This window comes from Lottia gigantea (assembly GCF_000327385.1).
Source record: "Lottia gigantea unplaced genomic scaffold LOTGIsca_84, whole genome shotgun sequence".
Lineage (NCBI taxonomy): Eukaryota > Metazoa > Mollusca > Gastropoda > Lottiidae > Lottia > Lottia gigantea.
Window position 1 is genome coordinate 269,129 of NW_008710779.1, and position 16,518 is coordinate 285,646.

General features: G+C 33.6%; 3 protein-coding genes across 3 annotated transcripts; 2 read left to right on the forward strand and 1 right to left on the reverse strand.

Moving 5' to 3' along the window:
• Positions 1 to 1,158: 1,158 nt before the first annotated feature.
• LOTGIDRAFT_133483 (hypothetical protein) lies at positions 1,159 to 7,023 on the forward strand (the record flags this gene model as incomplete). Its single annotated transcript, XM_009067608.1, has 8 exons — positions 1,159 to 1,485; positions 1,905 to 2,043; positions 2,851 to 3,040; positions 3,892 to 4,007; positions 4,516 to 4,647; positions 5,129 to 5,279; positions 5,836 to 6,007; positions 6,706 to 7,023. Coding segments are annotated over 8 exons (1,545 nt in total), but the record flags the coding sequence as incomplete, so codon positions are not given.
• A 3,475-nt stretch (positions 7,024 to 10,498) lies between these two features.
• On the forward strand, positions 10,499 to 11,176 carry LOTGIDRAFT_133365 (hypothetical protein; the record flags this gene model as incomplete). The annotated part of the gene is made up of 1 exon (XM_009067609.1): positions 10,499 to 11,176. A coding segment is annotated over one exon (678 nt), but the record flags the coding sequence as incomplete, so codon positions are not given.
• A 347-nt stretch (positions 11,177 to 11,523) lies between these two features.
• Positions 11,524 to 13,129, reverse strand: LOTGIDRAFT_133460 (hypothetical protein; the record flags this gene model as incomplete). Its single annotated transcript, XM_009067610.1, has 4 exons — positions 11,524 to 11,607; positions 12,270 to 12,392; positions 12,677 to 12,745; positions 13,085 to 13,129. Coding segments are annotated over 4 exons (321 nt in total), but the record flags the coding sequence as incomplete, so codon positions are not given.
• Between the last annotated feature and the right edge of the window lie 3,389 nt (positions 13,130 to 16,518).

A 16,518-nucleotide genomic window follows, 5' to 3' on the forward strand; every position in this document is an offset into this window, starting at 1 on the left:
GGAATCACATTAGATGATCTGGTAATTACTATGCTATGTTAATAGTTATTGTCATTTAATCTATGGCATGTCTATAGGCTCTTTTATTGCTCTCATTTTGAGAGTGGGACTGTAGGCGTAGGCTACCCAGAGTAGTCTTACATTTTGCAGATGGACAAGTTGCAAGTCCAAGACCAACTTCCTTGTACTTGCAGGGTACCCTACAAAGGTCACCAAAGTAGGCCCCTGGACAGATATTTGATATTTATTCTTTGTCTCCTGAAACATATTGGCATAGAACCATTCAAAAAAAAAGATGAGAAAATTGGATTAGAAAAAAAATTGTCTTCTCAGACTCAGAGCATGCAGGTCTAGACTTTGTAAAGTAAAGTTTTAAACGCATATTATTTGTTTTGGGAAAGATAGGCCTAAGTAGACAAGGTTTTCAAAGAATTTGCATTAAGTAAAGACATATTCCTCTACATGGGGTCATAATTCAGATTTATCTCAAATTTTCAGTGATTTGTACTGAAATTATTTCCCATAAACTGACATCACTCAGCCTTTTTTTTTTACATTTGAACCATGCATCTAAATTTCGAAGCATGTCACACTTTTGACTTGAAGTTTACCAGGTAGGCCTACTGGTATATCATGTTTTATATATGATGGTATTTATATTCATTTATTTATTTATTTTCTTTAAAAACAGTAGTTAAAAAGAGCAAAAATGGAGAAGAAAGTATTTATAGTACTGTCATGTCTTTTGTTGATCAAATTCACTAATACTCAAGTTGTTCAGATGTCTCAAGATCCATGTAAGTTTTCTACTGACATTACAAAACATATGTACAGATCAGGTTTCAGAAAAAAGATAAGGTTCAGATTAGTGAAATCAGGGAGAAGTCTCTCAAATGATCCATGGTAGGCTTCCGCCTATGAGCTTCCACAAAGCAGCGGCATTTTGAATTTCAACTGCGACAGTTGTCCCCAATTAAGTTGGTCTGCCTCTAATTTGTACTCCGAGTCACGGACTGTTAGTGCCGCCACTGATCGAATGAGAAGCTTAAACAAGACAAGAAACTTTTACTCTTCATCAGCTGCTCATATTCAATCATTCCAGATACAGTTTTAGAAGAAAAGGAGACGGGTCAAAATCAACAAAAACCTACACCTAAATCTTTTAACTTTGCTAGTTATTATGAAAATTATATGGTGCTACAAAGAGCGCCTCATAAAGCCGTTATCTGGGGTTATTCCCCTAATATAGGAGAAAGAATTATAGTAAAAATGAGCGATACAGAAAAGATATATAAAAGTATAGTTAGTTTGGGTCCAGACGGCGTCAATGGTGTTTGGAAAGTGTCCCTAGATCCAGAAAATCGAACTGATGAGTTTACAATAACAGCCATATCCAGTCAAGGTTCAATATCTATTGCATATGTATTATTTGGTGATGTTTGGTTATGTTCTGGACAATCTAATATGCAGTTTACTTTGATACAGGTAATTACAGATACATATAAAGATTAAAGTTGGGAATAATGGAGGTATGATTAGCAGCAATATAATAAAAATGAGCTTACAATTTTTAGTTCTTCGTCAGTCTCCATTTTAATCTAAACAAATTTATACCAAGGTCACATACTGGTGACGTTCACAGCGCGTCATACAGAATCCATGTCTAGTGTTGACTTTAAATTGTAGGTTGCAATTCCACTAAAACTAACGTATTTTATGACATCACTAGACGGGAGCTACCGGAAGTTACTATTGATATCTATGCAGTTCTCCTCCAGTGAATTTTATCCCTACAATTTCAATCGCTCAACATTGGATATCCCTTTAAGTACTTGAATCCAGGTTTGCACTGGGCTATTAACTAAGAATTTTGAAATAATTTCTTATGAATTTTATATTTTTAGGCATTCAATGGAACTGATCTAGCAAATGAAGCATCTAAGTACCCCAATGTCCGAGTGCTTACTGTTTTACAAACACAATCTAACAAACCAGAATATGACTTGATAACAATACAAGAACCTTGGTCTTTACCAAATCAAAGTAAGTTATTTCTAAATATCAATCTTCAAATATTACTGTTAGGAAATTAACGTTAGAAATTCATTATTAAATGAAATTTAATGAATGGAGATTTACATCCTACTTTTCTGCACCATGTGGGCATGAAGAGAGGGAATGTCATGCAGGGTACAATGAGAGAAATTTTGCCAGGACAGCAGCATTAGCCTGCTCTTTTTTGAATTTCCAACTGTCGAGGGGTCTTTAACGTGGACAGCCTGTAGCACATGGGGCCACGGTTTATTGTCCCATCTGAACGACTAAACGTTTTTTCAATGTCAGTCCTTCTTACCTGCATAACCTATGTCAGGATTGAACCATAGACCTTCAGGATAGCAAGCAAGCGTCTAACTGCATTCATCCAATACATCCAGATATACATGAATTATTTGGGTATTGAATCATAAGTATAAGATTTAATATATTACTTTAAAAGATTTTTGACATATTGAAAAGGATGCATTTTGTTTGCAGAACTTGGACCTGTTATCAGATAGTTTATGGCTTTCCATTCACAAGTCCAAATTCTATCAATAATATCACTGCAATTAATGTAATATCTAATTATACTAACTTTTAACTTGCACCTCGTTTTTACATTAATCTTTATTTTTTGACCTAGGCCAGTGCTTTTATGAAACTATGTTCTCATCTGCTTCTGACACCGCAATAACAACAATCAATCTGTGTGCTAAGTTGGATCTGAAAGTTTTTGACAAGCATTCGCTTTGTATTTTGTTAATTGAATTATTATAAAAAAATATTTAAAGTTGGGCCTGTGTTTTGTAGAATCTATTGGGTTTGCTCCGTGGAAGTATTTCTCTGCTGTATGCTGGTTGTATGGTAGAAACTTGTATGATAGTAGACAATATCCTATTGGTATGATTGCTACAGATTGGGGTGGCACTCCAGTAGAAGCTTGGTCATCAAAAGATGCTTTACAAAATTGTGGTCTTAAAGAAGAAGGTAGCTACAAAGTGTAAGTTTTCCTTTACTTTTAGTTTGATGTAAGAATTCAGACTAACAATTTATATATTCAAACTCTTCCTCAAAATAAATGTATGTTGATTTATAAGCTTCGTTTGGCACCAAAATCTAGTTCATCCTTTCAACAGCGATCACAAAAGCTTAAGTGAATGATGTCACACTAGTGACCAGACAAGAATTTTTAAAACTTCTTGAAGCACCAACCTTCATCTCAGTTGTATAATGTGCATACTTCATATTTGATTTATGCAATTAGAGCTTCCCATTGTCAGTGTCAAATATTACAGGGTTTCGATATTGTATTGGGGTAATTGAAAGCTTTTATTTGCACCATTTAACCAGATCCAGAAAAATTCAAAATAGTAACATCATTATCCTGATGAGTTTTTCTTGAATCACAGTAACAGTGATGGAGCCAGTCTTCCAAGACTGGGGGTAGAAATAGGGGACAGACTGATTCAATGAGGGGACAACTTCTGAGGCAGATTTCAAATTTTGGCTACTCTTTGGTGGTGTCATAGTCGCAAGTCTCTCAAAAGAGCGTCTTATAGGCTTCTCTCAAGAAAATTGTAAAAAAAATGAATAGATTTTGTGCATTCTGACACATATTTTGGAGAAAAAAGGTAGACATTTAGATTTGTTGAAAATAAAGTGGGGGTACAACTGGGGCTGCAAACCACTTTTCTACGTGGCAAATGAACCCTCACCCTCACAGTAACTCAGGACCTGAGATGGGTAATTGGAATGATAGATAATGAAGCTACAAGTATTCTTATTAAAATGAAAATCTGTATGTTTTGCTCTGTGTTTTGGTGTATAAATATAGGAATTGTTTATTTAAAGATCTAAAGAATGGACAGATGGAAATGAAGATTTAGCTATGGGTAATAGTGATCTATGGAATGCTATGATACATCCATTTTTAAACATGACCATATATGGTGCTATATGGTATCAAGGTAAGTCCATGTTTTTTTTTTTACTTTGTAATATTCGCTGTCAGAAATAATAAAAAAGCATTTATGTGGAAAGCGCTTTAGGAAGCACTGGTGGTGGCATCAAAATTTGACTTACCATGAGAAGGATTGAATACTATACTTCATTGCTTAGCAGACGACAACAACTCTCTACCAACTGAGTAATTCCGCTGCCACATATATTTATGTTTATAATAAGCAGTACTTTGCCAAGAAAGGGCTTGATTTGCACATCATATACTATCAGTAGTGTATTTAGGGGGCGGGCCATTGGTCCATTACCTCCCCTTGGGGTCTGTTATCTCAAAATTCATCTTAAATCTGTTGCCTTCTGGGGGGCCTCTGAAAGACCCCTGGGTCACACTGTGGAGAGATGCCTCTCATTTTTGACCCCTCCTCAGGCATTTTGTAGATATCCCCTTGTATACAATGAAATGACTTTATTCTTTTTCCTGAAGTTAAAGACTACTGAATGATTTTGGTGTTTTAGGTGAAGCTAATCAAGTAACCAATGTCAATCTGTATAACTGTACATTTCCCTCAATGATTGATGATTGGAGATTGAAATTTTCTTCTAGTGGTAATACAGATCCTGTCTTTCCCTTTGGTTTTGTTCAAGTGAGTTGTTCACCCCAATCTAGTTTAAAATTACATTACAATTTTGTTTCTATATTTGTCTGGTATTTTTCTTCTCCATTGTAATCTAACTAGGTTTTTTTTTTTGCTTGATTTTTAATCAATCTTAGGATATTTTATAGAACCTGTTTCTTGATAACAATGTTGAAAGTGGGATAACAAAATCCAAAGTAGAGCAACGTGATCACAGTCTCTTTAAGTTTTGATTTCCCACAATACATCTTGTTATCAAGAACGGGTCCAACAAGAACACATTGATTGCATACAAATAACATCATTAGAACAGGACTGCCGTAAAAAACTTGAAAAATCTGTCTAGAAAATCAGATTCATCACAATTAACGATGAGGTTCTCAGATAAGAGGATAGCAAATAAAGTTTAGGGCTGGATGGGTTTGACTACATATTGCTTAGTACATATATGGGCTGCAAAAACCATAGATATTGTTTCTTATTTCAGTTGGCAGCAAATAGACCTGATCCAACTGTAACAACAGGTTTTACTGATATAAGATGGCATCAAACAGCAGATTTTGGTTATGTACCTAATAAGAAGATGCCTAAAGTGTTTATGGCCGTTGCCATGGATTTGCCTGATTTTGTTTCGCCCTATGGAAGGTACAATCAAGTCTATCTTTAACAAAAGAGCAACCAAAAGTGGGGAGTTTTCAACTTTCTTCTTTCTCTTACCTCTTTCAGGATTCTTGATCGATTGCATTATCCCCTTTCCCCTATAAATTCTTACCATTTTCTGACTTTGCAGGTTTTCCATGCAAAACTTTACATTTCGAAGAATATAGCCTGACTGAAAAGAACAACTTGTCCAATTTATAACTTGTACACTAGACTCATTACCACACTAAAATTTCAATATTACCCTTTAGAAACCCCTGACTTAAAGTGTAGTCATCTACAGATTTGCTTTCCCTGTTGTTAACAGCTCAATAGCAGTTGTCTGAATGTTTTATCAGAATTAGAATTCAGTGCCTGGTTTTACACCCAAAAATGAAACAGATTATGGATTTTTATTAAGTGCAATGCAGCCAGGAACAATGAAAGCAAATAAGGGTATTCCATCTAGAGGACTTCTGTTACCAAGATAGTGTCTCTGATTTTAGTCAAGACACATTCTAGTTACTTCCATTATAGCATAACATTGTGAAATTATTTTCAGTATACATCCAAGAGATAAGGTTGATGTGGGTAACAGACTGACTTTAAGTGGATTAGCTATAGCTTACAATGATACATCAGTTAAACAATGGTCTGGACCTTTACCAACAACAATTTCTTTATCATCCAAACAAGTACAACTAGAATATGATGTTTCTCTAGAAATTAGGAATGTTGAAGGTGTTGAAGTGAGTTCTTTATATTTTTACAAAATTTACAAAGCATTTTCAGCAATTTTTGCAAAAATTTTCAAATACCAAATATCAAAACCAAAGTATACTTGTCAAATAATCTGAAACATTTGATTCTATTCTATCCTCTGATTGTGACAGTTGTCAGCTGGAGAAGGGTCAGAAAAACCTGGCCCTGTTTTATGGGATTTTATATATTATTCCACCTCCGAAGGTTCTGGTTTTTAACAATATTTCGTATTCTTGAATCCATCAAATCCCCATAAAACTGGGTCAAGTTTTTCTGACCCTACTCCAGCTGACAACTTTCACAATCAGAGGATAGAATAGAATCAAATGTTTTGGACCAGAAGATATTAAAGACAAATTTGATGGATTAATGGATGGATTGGCCTCTAGAACATTCGTCACAATAACCTTTTGACCTTACCTAACCCATCAAATATCTGCCCTATCCTGTGCAGGGATTTTGTGAGAGAGACAAGGAATTTGATAGGTTAAAGCAGAGCTCATCTGGTTAGGTGAAAAGGTTATTGTGACGAATGTTTAAGAGGCCCGTCTTTAGATCCTAACTAAAGAGGATATATTAAAAATAAAAGCTAATAAAAAACAGAACATAAGTTTGATCTTATCTGAAATTGTCTAATTTTAATTTTGTGTAGGCCTATATTACCTTTGAGCTCAAATTTCTACCATCTATATTTCAGCTATGTTGTTCTATTGGTGGAAGTAAATCATGTACAGCAGGTAAATCATGGTGGCTACCTACACCAATAATATCATCAACATCTACTTCTATTACTATATATTCTATCTGTGATGATGATATATTGGGTGTACGATATGCTTGGAGAGAAACACCATGTCAGTTTAAACAGTGTGCTGTTTATAGCAGTGATGCTAAACTACCCGGTCCACCATTTATTTGGTATCGGCCTACCGGTTCTAATAGTAATAAATACCCATTATTATGGGACGAACCTGTTAATATTCATTAATTAATCATTTTTTTTCTGATTTGAAATTTGATGCTCAATAGATGATTGTGGGAAATAGATGTTTATGGGAAAATGAAAATATCAAGTTTTGTTTAAAGTTGTCATCCCAGATAAAAAAAAAAGATTGCAATGCACAAATGGCTCAAACAAGCTATTTTTATAATAATATAAAAATTATAAAATATTATAAAAATATCACTCGTACATTGCAAAAATGCAAGAAAACATCCATAAAATTGCATATTCTGTAACAGTCCACCTCAAACTGCTTCATATGCAACAATATTGCCTTCCCATTGCATGTTTCTAATAAAATTTATGGGCTTGGTGCATTTTACTTTTATTGCATTCATGGAGATGTTACAATGCTTTCCTTAAACATTTTCAATTTTGTGGCGATTATGCATTGTGTTCAGTTATGAATATCACTGACCTATCATGACATAAATCTGAACATTAAGATATATACATGGGATGGCAACTTTAAACTGGTTCACCACTTTAGGTTTGAAATTTTGTTCGGCCTGTTTTTACATGGTACTTACTTATATATGATATATTTTCTTATTTTGTTAGAAATTATTTATATTCTTGTTATATATATAATAGCTCCTAGCACATTTAGTATATTTGTTAATAATTATTGTTAACGATTGCCAAAAAATATCTGTTGGGCCTTTAGGTAAGGTAATTAAAGGATGTGAAGTATCAGATTCTGTTACTGTGTAAATTTCATGTTTCAATGTGTCAAGCTCTGGTCAAAAAGCAGTGGAAAACAGAAATTGAAAGAATCAAAGATTTTGTATGTATATATGGCAATAACATGATGTGTGTAAATGACAACATTCTGTTCCACTGATTTTATGTGATATGTCTAGCCCAATTTTATTAAAATTAATTTGCATTGGGCAATGCCAAAATCTTAAAGGGACAGATGCACCATTTTGGGGTTTGATTTGAGTTTTGAATGTATGGAAATAGTCTTCAGAAGTACAGAAATGTACCAAAATCGCATTATCCCTTAAAAAACATATATATATCTATATTATATGGCAGTGTCTAAAAAAAAAGACAACTTTTAACATTCAAAGATTATTCTGGACACACAATGATATGAAAGCTCAAATTTCGAGGGTGAGCTGTGAACATTATTACTGATTGACTAAGCTTAAAAAAAAGTATGATTGGTGAAAAAAAATGGCGCATCTGTCCCTTTAAAAACAATTTTAAATAATTAGATTGGTACATTCCATTTTGATACTTTTTTAGTGTATAATTGTAAATGATTACAGCTATATTCTTAGATTTATGTTGTTTTAACTAGCTCTTAACTAAGGACAAAAAAGTGCAAGCACAACTTTGTAGCTGATTCATATAAGAGGAATTGTGCTACAAAAAGTTTTGGGGCATAGTAAAGAGCTTAAATAAGGACTTGACTGAAATATGGGGTAAAAGTAGACAAGCTTTTGCTCATTCTGACACATGGAGAATATAGGCATGCTATTTCCACATCTAAGAGTTTTCTGTGTAAAGCAACAAAACCAATTACTAAATGTGATGAATGGTGCTGACTGTAATCAGATCATTCTAGTTGTAAAAGTTCCTGTGGGTGCTTGATTAGTGAGTTCTGCATGTATGGGATTAAGGGAATCAACAGAGATTTCAATAATGTTGGAACAGAGATCAGAATTGGTTCTAAGTGTGCTGAACTAACCTGAAGGTTCAGGGTTCAATCCAGGCATAAGTGGAGATGATACCTTCATATTTATCAACCGTTTAGTCATTTGGATGGGACAAAAAACCATCAGTCGGCAATCGAAAAAAGAGCTGGCTAATGTTGCTGTCCTGACAAAATTTTCTTCATTGTACCCTACATGGTGTTGTCCGACTTCATTAGCCCACATGCTGCAGAAAAGTAGGACGTAAAACTCCATTAATTTCATTTCATTTTGCGTGTGGTGAAAAAAATAGGTGTAGACAAATCTTTGTTCCAATTTATTTTAATATGCCATTAGGCTATAATAAGAAATGTACATCTTCTACATAATTTACAAAATCCAACTTAATGTACAAACAACTTAGGACTAGGATATTTGTCTCCAATTCTAAATATATAACTACATATTTAATCTATTGACAGCAAATGGCAGCAGTGGTGGCTGCAGATATTTGGATTGGGAGGAGCCGGGGGCCAAATTTTTTCAAATCCATTCTAGGGAGGGTTGATGGAAAGTATTTGGGAAATTACATTTTTAAATGTAAAGAACTTCCAAAATTGTAATTTGGGCCTTTGCCCAAACTTTCGTTACTTTTTTTTTTATTAGCTTTTATATTATAACAACTTCAGGCTCCCCTCGTTTGAAGTAACCACTGTGTTGCAGGCTCATACAAAAATTTTGTATAATCTTCCAACTTGAGGCAGGTTTCTACATGTCCAACATTTAAGGATCAGAAGTTTCTTTTGAAGGACAGTTTAAGAAAGACTATCTTCGAATACATAATGTAATAATGGAGCATTTTCAAAAAATAATGAAGGCAAAAAACTATGCAAAGCATTGCATCTACACATGATTAAGTTCCAAATTAAATCAATCTTCAGAGAATATACACTTTGCAAAATCTATTCCTGGGTAATCTTTTTCAAATCTAAAAAAGATACGAGCAAATTAAGTGAATATAATAATGTGTCTGTTGGTAATTCAATATTTAATATATTAACAGATATAGGGACAGATGCTCTATTTATTTACCAATTGTACCTTAGTCAGCTCACCGTCAAAACTTGAGCCTTCAAATTCATGTGTGTCCAGAATTATCCACATTTGATAAGATCTCTTCCTGAGACACTGCCATATATATATAGAAATAGAAAATGAAATTTCTAGTTTGAGATATTTTTGAAGGAATTGGCACACCCTTTCCCTTTAAAAGACATAAAATCTTATATTTTATTTACAGAATACAGTCCTAGACAAATGTACACCAATGGGACTTGGGTGCTACTTTTCCTGCATCTAATCTGCAAAAAATGATATTCATATCCATGTGTAAAAGGAAATAAGGCATGCAAGTTCAAGGCCACAGAAATTCAATTTAGAATTAAAACATGACCTACTTCTTCATAATGCTTTCTCTTTTTTTTTGTCTCTGATCAGACGTCATATTTTCTTCTTGACCAGACAGCAGTCTTTCTAACATACCAGTTTTGGGATCCGAATCATCTGATAACTAAAAAAAAAAAAACAATCTTATTGGATTAACCTGCTTGAAATAACAAGTTAAATAAATTCAACCAATCAATCGGCTTGATTAATTTTACAATTCAACCAATCGATTGTCAATGTCCTGGAATACAGTCAGCTCCAGTAATTTAACAATTCAACCAATCAAATGTCAATGTCCTGGAATACAGTCAGCTCCAATAATTTGACAATTAAACCAGTCAAAATGCCCTGGCAAGCAGTCAGCTCCTATTATTCAACAATTCAACCAATCAAATGTCAATGTCCTGGCAAGCAGTCAGCTCCTATTATTCAACAATTCAACCAATCAAATATCAATGTCCTGGGAAGCAGTCAGCTCCTATTATTCAACAATTCAACCAATCAAATGTCAATGTCCTTGGAAGCAGTCAGCTCCTATTATTCAACAATTCAACCAATCAAATATCAATGCCCTGGCAAGCAGTCAGCTCCTATTATTCAACAATTCAACCAATCAAATGTCAATGTCCTTGGAAGCAGTCAGCTCCTATTATTCAACAATTCAACCAATCAAATATCAATGCCCTGGCAAGCAGTCAGCTCCTATTATTCAACAATTCAACCAATCAAATGTCAATGTCCTGGGAAGCAGTCAGCTCCTATTATTCAACAATTCAACCAATCAAATATCAATGTCCTGGGAAGCAGTCAGCTCCTATTATTCAACAATTCAACCAATCAAATGTCAATGTCCTGGGAAGCAGTCAGCTCCTATTATTCAACAATTCAACCAATCAAATGTCAATGTCCTGGGAAGCAGTCAGCTCCTATTATTCAACAATTCAACCAATCAAATGTCAATGTCCTGGGATACAGTCAGCTCCAATAATTTAACAATTCAACCAATCAAATGTCAATGTCCTGGGATACAGTCAGCTCCAATAATTTAACAATTCAACCAATCAAATGTCAATGTCCTGGGATACAGTCAGCTGACATAATTCAACATTTCAACCAAACCATGCGGATGGTAAAATCGGTTGAAAACTAAGAGAGTACTAGCATATTAAAGATTTTGGGGCAAGGGCAATAACTCTGCTTCTAACGGTCAAAAATAGCTCAAATTCGAACTTGATCTTCGTTTTATGAATATGTATACACATACCAAATTTCATTTGATTCCATCAAACAATCTAGTATTTAGAGCGTTTACAAGCAAATGTTGATGGACCGACGGACGGACAGGGGTTCGACAATATATGTCCACATAGAGAGATGTGGGTGTATAAAAAGTAAGCTAATTTCCTACTTCTGAATCGTCTGTTTGAGTATCAATTTCTGGATCCTTGTTCAATACACGATTCCATTTCATTTTATCAACCTGTAAAATATTGGTCCATCAGAAATAATCTATTGTTATCTGATAAACGAGATACATAAACAATTTGCCAATAGATCTATAACTCTTTTGCACATCCTTAAAGTGACAGGTTCTTCATTTGTTCAACAAAACGTACATTAGTTTCAGAAACTGGGATTTTTTTAGCTAAGTTAATCTGAACAACTGTTTTTTTCTTGAGACTCTGTGGTATATAGGAAAGACATATATAGAAAAAGAAAGTAAAATTTCCAGTTCGAGGTAAATTTGAAAGAATTGAGCGATGTGGGTGTCGTTTTAGAACTTCTGAAAACAATTTGCATATATTGAAGATTCAAATCAACCCCCAAAATTGGTAAACCATGGCTTGATATTTGTCGCCAAATGTTTAATCTCTGCAAGACAGAGCGTCCAATAAGATTCATTTCCTTTCAATTGCATGATCCACACGTAATTATCAACATAGTGGAAAAATGATTTTTATCTCCTCTTGTACAGGCAGCTAGTCGGTGAAACTCTTGACAAGACTCTAGTCAGCGACAAAGATCAGTGACCAAGACTCGCACCTTAAGCATAACGGTTCTTATCAAATTTATTTTAATTTTAAATCATTGATCACCTATCTCTATCCAGATCAGCTGAGTTAATTTAAAACGAGTTCAAACCTTTCCAATAATAATCAATAATTCATTGTCACTTATTGACCATGTTGAATCTTCTATTTTAATATTATTGTATGTTTCTCCATCTATAATAGGAGGATGGCCTTTTAATCCTGCTTTCAGATGCTGTAAATATAATTAGTAGATGTAATTATTAAAGCTATTGTAAATTTTCATATGTATCTTGGACACTGATAACATAAATTTGCACCATTCCAATTTTCAGTCAGACATCTGTGGTTCCTTGCATATACTCAAGAATACATTAGCCCTACATCTAATTGATTGATTGTAATCTGCTGCCATTTTATATCCATACCCTGTTCTTATTCTTCTCTCCTGCCGTAAAAAGGAATAACAAGAAAGGTGATTATTCTCACTGTTATAAACTCAAAATTTATCAAACAAACCGTTTTCTTAAATTCCACTACAACATCTTTACTTTTTATTTTAAAATTAACTTTAAATTTAATACGAATCTAAAATAAACAAATCATGTATAAATTAATTAAGTACTGTGTAGGTCAAAAAACACATGTCAACATTGCAGATATGATTAAGAAAAACAGTCTGCTATTTTATGACCCTTCTCATTGTCCTAAAATGCCATGATGCCATAAACGCCAGAGCATGCACGCTTACTGACTTTTCAATTTAACGCTGTACAATTTTTCGACAGAGTCAAATTATCGGGACAAGCATTCAGCGCACACTTTCTGAAGGAAATAAAGATGTCTAAATATTTCTGGTATAGAAGTTAAGGATTCAACATCATTTCTTTTGATAAAAGTCTAAAATCCTGTAAAATAGCTACCTACATCTAAATCTTCTTTTGTTTCAGTCCATCTATAATTTGGTAAATCAGGTTTTTTCTTAGCCTAGAAATAAAGTTCAATGATAAACAAAATGCTGTGAAATTCATTTTGTGTATTTTCTGTGGGCAACTCCACTGATGCTGTCCATATACATCTTCTCCATAATTAACAAAAATTGTAAAGTTGGGGCAATCTTTAACATATTGTATTCATCATTCTCATACAAAGATATTATTAATGAAGTCCTCATTGGCCACAATTGCACATGAGAACGTGCTGACAATTTTAGTTTTTATTGAATGCAGAAGAACCGAGTATCAGATTTAAATTTGATAAGTAATAGGAGCTCAATATGATGAAACAACCAAATATTTAGACTTCCTGTACCTTCTACATTAATAACTTGAATATAAAAAATATGCAAAGCCTAATTTGGAATATGAAGTTGTGCTTAAAGGGACAGTTGCGCCATTTTAGGGGGCGGGGCTGTGAAATTCATTTTGTGTATTTTCTGTGGGCAACTCCACTGATGCTGTCCATCATCTGAAGAAATTGATCAGCAAAACATGTTTTTGAGATTGTGAACAAATTCAACCAATCAATTTTTTGTTACAATGATTGGCCATGGTATTTTCTTCAATGAAAAAGGACTCATAGCTCAAGTATAGTAACCCACATAAAAAAAAATGAAACAAGCATCAAAATTGGCCAATGTAATTAGATTGTTTCAAATACTAAATTTCAATAAACCCCATTTATTTGTAAATCTACATAAAATTTTATATTTGGTATATGCCAAACCACAATTGTGCTAAAGAAGATGAGATGCTCCATGCAGTGTGCAATGAGGGAAATATTAATGATAATCACTTTTCATTGAATAAGAATATAATCATGAATACAATTCAAAGGTCAAAAGTTATATTGATAGCTAAATTTAGCTTTATCAGCTGGTGTGGGCCTATCAAGACTAATCTATTTATCGTGGGTGACCGCTTGAAACCTTGTATATGCCATATTTGGTCATTTTGACATTTTTGGTACCGTTTGGAAGCTCGAAAAAACGCCGATCTTATGATCAATGTTCCTTTTTCTGGGATGAAAACAAAAAACCTTGTATATTGTACTATTATACGAGTTATTGGTTGAATATGTCAAAGAACTCAAAGTGTTATACGAGGTTCAAATTTTGAAGGAATGAAAACCACGTATAGCGGTAAAAGAAATGGTAAAAAAGATTTTTACATTATCATCTTACCGCCCTATCATCAATTTCCTGTTGTAATTTTTTAGCTTCTTCATCTGTTAATTCTTTCACAGCTACTTCGGCCATACCTCAGTTTTCTGTTTAGCTATTCTTTCTTTTTTTTTCTGTCTTCTTCAGGTCTTTCAGCTTTTAATTTATGTTGTCCAGCTAAAAATTGATACTTTTTACAAATCACCTAACATCATATATAAAATTTCCATCAAAGTTTCAGACATTCAGATCATGTAGGCCTACAGATAAAAATTTGTACAAAGTAAGAGAATTCCGATAATAAAAATCTTGTCCAAAGTATGTATGGCAAAATCTAGAGTAAAAGTTATATAGAAGTAGACTCCTCTAAAGAGTAGCACCATCAGGTGTTTCAAAAAACTTAAGCATACGCTAAGTGCGCAACAACAGCCACTACTAGATAGACTTGTCGTTTGAAATGAATAAAGAAAAAGCTGATTTAGACAAAAATATTTCTCCCATTTAACATATATACATTTGGCTTATATATCAAATACAGTAGCAATACAATTTAAGCTATGGAATCTGGATAGAAACTGGATGAAAGGTATGACTGACAAACTCAAAGAAATAAAAAACAGAACACAATATTATATTATTTTAGGCTACACAAGGTTTCAACAATTTACAATGTCATCAACAGGTGAAATGAAGAAGTATAATACTGGTTAGGCGTTAAATTAAAGCTCCCACAATTCCATAACAGAAACCAAAATAGTGATTTATTTAATTTTCCCTGTGAGTATTCAATAGTAGCTGTGGACTCCCCAATTACTGTTGTACGACATTTTTGAAGGGTAGGATTTTAGCAACCAACAATAATAAAATCTGTAAAAGTTTACGTTACTTACCTAATAAAGTCAACTTGTAATTCTATGTCCACCTTAACCATTGGTTACATACACTACATACCTTAAGAGCACTCATTTTTACTTACGGAAATATTTCCTACTTTTAGTTTTTGTTATCATTGAGTTATTTATAGCTATGGGAAAAACCAAACTGACTATGAATCGTGATGTACCAAAACCAACTTTAAACTAAAGTAAATTTGCTATGTAGGCTACCTCTCACAGTAATCTAATGCCACTTGTGAAGAAAGCATGTTCACAACTCAACCAATCAAACGCTTTGTTCAATAAGATCTTGTGAAGATTTCTCAGAGCCCTGAGAACAGTAACTGCAAACACTTGAGGATTACATTGAGCCATGTTATCATGTTATATGTAGGACAGAATATATTGAGCCAGGGTTCAATTTCAGTGCAGTTTATGAGTCAAAATGACCCCCTTTGCGATCTTGAATTTTTCTGCAAATCTTAATGTATATTTTTCGTGCCAAATCTAGAATTATACAGCAACTTACGGCAGTCTCTATTACCCCAGTTCCCAACCTGGGGTGATTTCACCCCCTAGGGATGTGGGACTCGAATGTCAGGGGTGTGGCCAACTGGTGTAGGAGAACAATTTATTTGGAATTGAGAGAGCACCTCACATCATCACATGCTAGAAATGTAGATGAAACAAATTTTTGGGGCTGAAAAAGGTTGGGAACCATTGCTCTATAACCTTAAAGAACTAAGATCATTTGCAAGATCAGTCTGAAATCTACAACTGCAACATTTGGAATTGCTACCGAATTCTTATGACATGTAAATCAAATTTTAACTTGATTTTAACTAAAATTTGGTGTGATAAATTGTTAATAAAATTTTTCATTCTAAATTGAACCCTGTGGGCTATTAAGCATATAATTCACACTCCTTAGAGCTTTTATAAACAAATTCTACTAATCAATGAAAAATAACTCATTTTGATCCAATTTATTATTATAAAGAAAATAAGAAATATACATCTTCTACATAATTAACAAAAATTGTAAAGTTGGGGCAATCTTTAACATATTGTATTCATCATTCTCATACAAAGATATTATTAATGATGACCTCATTGGCCACAACTGCACATGAGAACGTGCTGACAATTTTAGTTTTTATTGAATGCAGAAGAACCGAGTATCAGATTCAAATTTGATAAGTAATAGGAGCTCAATATGATGAAACAACCAAATATTTAGACTTCCTGTACCTTCTACATTAATAACTTGAATATAAAAAATATGCAAAGCCTAATTTGGAATATGAAGTTGGCATCAAGCTATC